Here is a 6,000-nt window from a genome sequence, read left to right as displayed (position 1 = left end):
GGCAAGGAGAAGCCAGCTGGGGACCGCATTGAATTAATCAGCTAAAACACCATAGTCTCCTGCCTGCTTTTCAATGTACGGTATGTTTACTCTGAAACATTGTTGTGTTTCAAATTTAAACATACTTGGCGAAAAAAATATATAAATAAAAATAACATATAAATGCAGGATATATAATATTTATTTTTTATAGCATGTCAGCCTGTTTCCTCAAACCTACTGGTGTTTTCAATTATCTTTTACGAAGTCCATTTTTTCTAGAAACAAAATCTGACAACATTCATACATTTTCTGCAAATCAGTGAGGAACATCAATGCAAATGATTTATTTTTGTCAAATGGATTATAAGAAAAAACCAACAACTTGTTATAAATCGTTGTGGCATACTTTTTAGTTTTTTTTTTAAATTATTTCCTATTTGTAAATTAAAGGGGTAAATTTCAAAATGTTATTACCAGAAAAGTAAAGCATAAAAAAAATAAACCAACCCATTTTGAAAAGTATTTAATAAATAGTCTCTTTTTTACAGTAAAAATTTTAAATATATCATGCAGTCCATATAATTTAAAATAATTTACAGGCTGAGGTAGGGGTGGGGAGAGGATGGAACAGCAAGAAGTGTCTACTTATGGTCGGCCCTTCCTGCTGAGTACACAGACACAAGCTGTATCTATCCGAATGAACCTCCACGCTGCTTGCTTCCCTTCCATTGTCAAAGCTTTGACAAATGTATGCGTAGTGGTGCAATAGGAGTTCCAATGCTTTGAATCAATACCACGACATCCACTTGAAACTGGCTTTGGATCTCTACACCTGGTTTCAAAAAAGTACTGCTTAAAAACGTTATTATTAATATTGACTTCCCCCAACACAGTTACTTCCTTGCCCTTGATGTCAGTGGCAGTGGTTTTTTCACCAACCCACATACTGACGCTATCGCATACAGAATACTCCCCACGATGAAGCACTGGATGCACCGTTCTTTTAGCTCTGATAGTTTTATTGAGCGATTCCTCATCATCTAAATATTCCAAGTTTCGTAGGTCCTCCGACAATGGTGGAGGTTGGGTACTAAATAAAACCCTTGGAGAGCGAAATTTCCTCTTTCTGAAAAGTTTAGGGTCAACTGTAATATTGTGAGAAGAAGCAGGTTCATTTGTTTCTATTCTTCCATGATGTCGGTGAAGAGACTTCGTTCGATGTGTGTGATGATGCTGAATACGATGTTTTGCTGATGAGCCGGCTGGGGCATGGTCCTTAGTCTTTGGTGCAGCCTGTATGCCGATCAGAAATGCTATAATCAGAGTGTAGTACAACATGGACATTACTCTTTCCGCCTAGAAATGAAAAAGAAAAAACAAAAAAGATGGTAAAAAATTATAACAATAACATAGATTGCACATTGTCAGTAATATTAGTAGCAATAGTCTTGTGCTGCAAAATTCAGCAAGATATTTGTAAGCAAAAATTAGAGGAACTATACCTAAAATTGCATTAGTGAGTATCTGTTCAAATAAGAAATTTTAAGGAAAAATATAAAAACAACAAATAACCCTAAGTTAAATGATAAAATTTTGGCTAACCCAGACACAATACAATATGCATAAAACTTAAAAGACGTTGTCCGCTTTCATCAACCCTCTGCCCATAGGCTCAGATAAATAAAACAACAAAAAATCAATGTCTGGCTGCAGCTCGATTGACGTCACAGCTGCAGCCAAACAGAGACCAGGACAGCTTTTGAGACACAGTGCCGGATGTAGTAGGGGTAAGTAATTCTAATTTTTAAAAAAAATGTTTACACCAAACTGAGCCTGTTGGCAGAAGATAGCTGAAAAGCGGACAAGCTCTTTAATAATAAAATAGTGTGTAGTAAGCTATAGAGCTCCTGATAGTAGACAAGTTGCAATTTAAAGGGAACCTGTCACCCCCCAGTCGTTTCAAACTAAAAGAGCCGCCTTGTGCAGCAGTAATGCTGCATTCTGACAAGGTGGCTCTTTTAGTTCTGGGTGCTGTAACTAGAGAAATAATCCATTTTTTAATTTGTCAGAAATACCTTGTCTTCAGTCAAGGAGGCCGGCGTTGCCCCCCTGCTTCAGACGCCACACAAATCTTCTTGGCGCTGGGCGCCGCCTCCTCAGCGCTATTTTGAAAATAGCCGGCGCCTGCGCTCTTTTTTCCTGCCTGGTGCATCGCTGCCCGTCTTTCCTCATATGCAGTCTCGGTGACTGCGTCTGTGCGGCCGCCCTGCTGTGTATCCCAGCCCCGCAATGTGAATAAGTCATAAGTCACTGCGGGGCTGGGATTCACAAGCAGGGCGCCTGCCCAAGGCAGGAGAAAAGAGCGCAGGTGCCGGCTATTTTCAAAACAGCGCTGAGGAGGCGGCGCCCGGCGCCAAGAGGATTTGAGTGACAGCTGTGTGGCGTCTAAAGCAGGGGGGAAACGCCGGCCGCCTTGACTGAAGACAAGGTATTTCTGACAAATTAAAAAACGGATTATTTCTCCAGTTACAGCACCCAGAACTAAAAGAGCCACCTTGTCAGAATGCAGCATTACTGCTGCACAAGGTGGCTCTTTTAGTTTGAAACGACTGAGGGGGGGGGTGACAGGTTCCCTTTAAAGGAGAGGTTTGGTTTACAGTTTCCTTTAAAGATATTAAGCAAGTCGGCAATTATGACATGATGTCTTAGGCTGGTCCCCCATGTCCTAGTTCTCTCTCAGCACTGTATCTCGGGCTTCGTGTAAATACATAAATAAAAAGGTAATTAGACGTTCATTAGATAGAGCCATTAATTTCAATCAGGCAAACCTCTAAAATATAAGAGAACAAAACATGAACATTTTTACCTTATTTAGTCTACCATGCTATTGTATACAGCTAAAAATATGGAAACTGCTAGAGAGAAGGTTAAATAAAGTCTAAAGTTTTGTATTTTAGATCAGAACACGATGTGATCCCAAATTTGGAAAATTGCATCTAACTGCCCTTAAATGGTCACTGTTATTTCATTAGACGTAACTCAATACTGCAACCATTTTTTTTATATCTCAACTTATGTGCCATTTCTTTCACTTTTGCTGAACCCATTTATCCCACTAAAAAACAAATAAAATCCATATTTCTCAAAGCAAGATGTCATTTGAATAGGTAGCTATAATTTGCGAGTAGCAGAGAGACATTAAGTGAGATGGTGCAAAATGCTTTCTAAAAAGGATTATTTATCTCAACTTGAGCTGTATTCACAGCTACACTGCTCAGTCATGGTGCCGCTGGCTTCTGGGAGAGAGCTATATAGAGATACTAGATGGTGGCCCAATTCTAATGCATCGGGTATTCTAGAATATGTATGTCCATGTAGTATATTGCCCAGCCACGTAGTATATTGCCCAGCCACGTAGTATATTGCCCAGCTACGTAGTATATTGCCAGTTACATTGTATATTGCCCAGTGACGTAGTATACAGCACAGAGCCACGTAGTATATTGCCCAGTGACGTAGTATATTGCCCAGTGACGTAGTATACAGCACAGAGCCACGTAGTAAATTGCACAGCCCATGTAGTATATTGCCCAGCTACGTAGTATAGTGCCCAGCCACGTATGACACAGGTTAAAAAAATAAAAAATAAACATATACTCTCCTTCCGCAGGCGCATTGTAGCTCTGTCGCCTGTGTGGGGTGCAGGCGGCAGCTTCCGGTCCCAGGGTGTGATGACGTTGCGGTCACATGACCGTGTAGCGGTCACATGACCGTGACGTCACGGCAGGTCCTTTCCGCGCAGGCCTTTTGATGACGTCGCGGTCACATGACCGTGACGTCATGGCAGGTGCTTCTGCCAGACCATCCATGCCACTGGAACGTGCCACTTGCATCGCGGGAAAGGCGGCGTAGGTGAGTATATAATCATTTTTTTTTATTATTATTTTTAACATTATTTGTTTTTACTATTGACGCTGCATAGGCTGCGTCAATAGTAAAAAACTTGGTCACACAGGGTTAATAGCGGCGGTAACTGAGTGCGTTACCCGCGGCATAACGCGGTCCGTTACCGCCGGCATTAACCCTGTGTGAGCGGTGACTGGAGGGGTGTATGCGGGCGCCGGGCAGTGAGTGCGGGGAGTAAGGAGCGGCCATTTTCTTCCGGACTGTGCGCGTCGCTGATTGGTCATGGCAATGGTCGTGGGCATTTTGCCATGACCAATCAGCGAATTGGATTCCATGACAGACAGAGGCCGCGACCAATGAATATCCGTGACAGACAGAAGGACAGACAGACAGACAGAAAGATGGAAGTGACCCTTAGACAATTATATAGTAGAAGAGAGCAATAAATAACACAGAGACAACTGAAAACTAGAGAGCGAATGGAAGAATTTAATGTGAAAAGTTTTCTATAGAAATGTTAAAAAAACGAGCAAATATAAGCATTCAAAAGCACATTAAATCGCTCTATAGTCATTTTATGTATTATACATGGGTCACCACTTAAGTCGTCTCTTCACATGACATTTAGCTTCCCTTTATCCTATGATAAGCAGAGGGGAATCAGTCATCGCAGAGAAAATAGGAAGTGTATTCTCACTTCTTTCAATGAAAATAAAGCCTTACACTTCTCAATAAAATAAATTGCTTAAACCAATTGGATCCAAGAGACAGAAACATCCTTTATGGTACAAGCCTTTGATCTAGTTAACAGTAGAACATCTGGAGAGATCACTTTCTATGCCCTATTAGGTTATGCAAGGCAGACAACCTTTTAAAAAGGAACCTGTCAACATAAAATTGCAGTCCAATCTGCAGGCATCCTGTTATAAAGCAGAGAAAGCGAAGTAGATCAATATAAAGTTTTGTGAGAAAAGATTCAGTATTACCTGTGTCTTATTGATTAAGCCTCTGCTCGTTCTGGGATTTTTGGTCCAGTGGTCGGTCCTATCAGTGATTGACAGCTATCTCTGTATGTATATGGAGCACCCGCCAGGGCCATGGGGTACTCGGTACTGGGTCCAACACAGCAGTTCTTAAAGGGGAAGGTCATGGCAGCAGTAACCCGGTCTGTAGCCCTGGGCATCCATGTAAAATTATGAAATAAATGGGAAAAATAAAGTTTATAATGGATTTGAGAAATTGTTTGTGACACCACCCGTGGTGTTCGGCAATGAGATGGTGGCCAATGCTGCAGTCAGATCCTCTGGGGCGATGGTGGCGCAGCAAAGATGATGCAGCTCTCCACGGGTAGAGCGAGCCCCAGGGCAGTTGTAGGGTTAAGTGTTAAGATGGCGGTTGTGGTTATGCCGGGCAGGTGACGCAGGAATAACTCAAAGGACACAGCAGCTTCCACTTTTTCTTACAGTTCTCCAGTCCACAAAAGCCAACAGGATGATGTATTCTCCGGGTCAGTGGTCCAGCAAACTCCCAGGTAAATTGGAGTGCACCTTTCCAGGACTCCTTCTTATGCCTTTCTCTGGCCATCTCACTAGGCTGGCTTCCACTTCTCCTGCCCAGCGTCTCACCCACAGTGTCCCAAGCCAGCAGCAATGAACCTGGTCAGGCGATGTCCTCTGAGTCCCCTGGATTCTATCCAGCTGCCTTTTTGGCAAGTTATGGGTGGATGTGGCTGTGACTCCTACAGACGCCAAAGCCTCCAGTTTCTTAGCTGAACTTGAAGATTTCCACTAAGTTGGGTCCATTCCCCTGACTGCGACCTGGTCCTGCGACTAAAGTCGGCGTGGATGAGGGACCTACCGGTGGCTTCTGCACTTCCAGTGCCCCTAGGACCCCTTCCGTCCTCTCGGGAGCTTTCTTCTGTCTCTCCCTCACACTTCTCTCCTCAGCTTCATTCTTCATTCCTCTCCCTTTGGTCTCCTAGGACCAACTGCTCTAGCACACACTGTCCTCCCACTTTCTATGCTCCTCCCCCTTTTTCCTACCTAGCCCACCAACTTCCACCACCCATTCCTATCCAGCCTGAGATAAGGTCATCCTCCCTAAGGGTACGCC

The 6,000-nt window shown here is 43.0% G+C and overlaps 1 protein-coding gene across 9 annotated transcripts in view; it reads right to left on the bottom strand.

The window, feature by feature from the left end:
- Positions 1–489: 489 nt before the first annotated feature.
- Positions 490–6,000, bottom strand: part of NGF (nerve growth factor) — a 169,560-nt gene continuing 164,049 nt past the window's right edge. For all 9 annotated transcript variants that reach the window (XM_077295003.1, XM_077295004.1, XM_077295007.1 and 6 more), the window contains one exon: positions 490–1,338. In XM_077295003.1, coding sequence (XP_077151118.1) covers positions 628–1,338 — 711 coding nt within the window. In that variant the 3' untranslated portion in view covers positions 490–627. The remainder of the gene's footprint in view (positions 1,339–6,000) is intronic.

This window comes from Ranitomeya variabilis, chromosome 3 (assembly GCF_051348905.1).
Source record: "Ranitomeya variabilis isolate aRanVar5 chromosome 3, aRanVar5.hap1, whole genome shotgun sequence".
NCBI classification, from domain to species: Eukaryota; Metazoa; Chordata; class Amphibia; order Anura; family Dendrobatidae; genus Ranitomeya; species Ranitomeya variabilis.
Note: the sequence above shows the minus strand (reverse complement) of the source record. Positions and strands in the feature narration are given on the sequence as shown.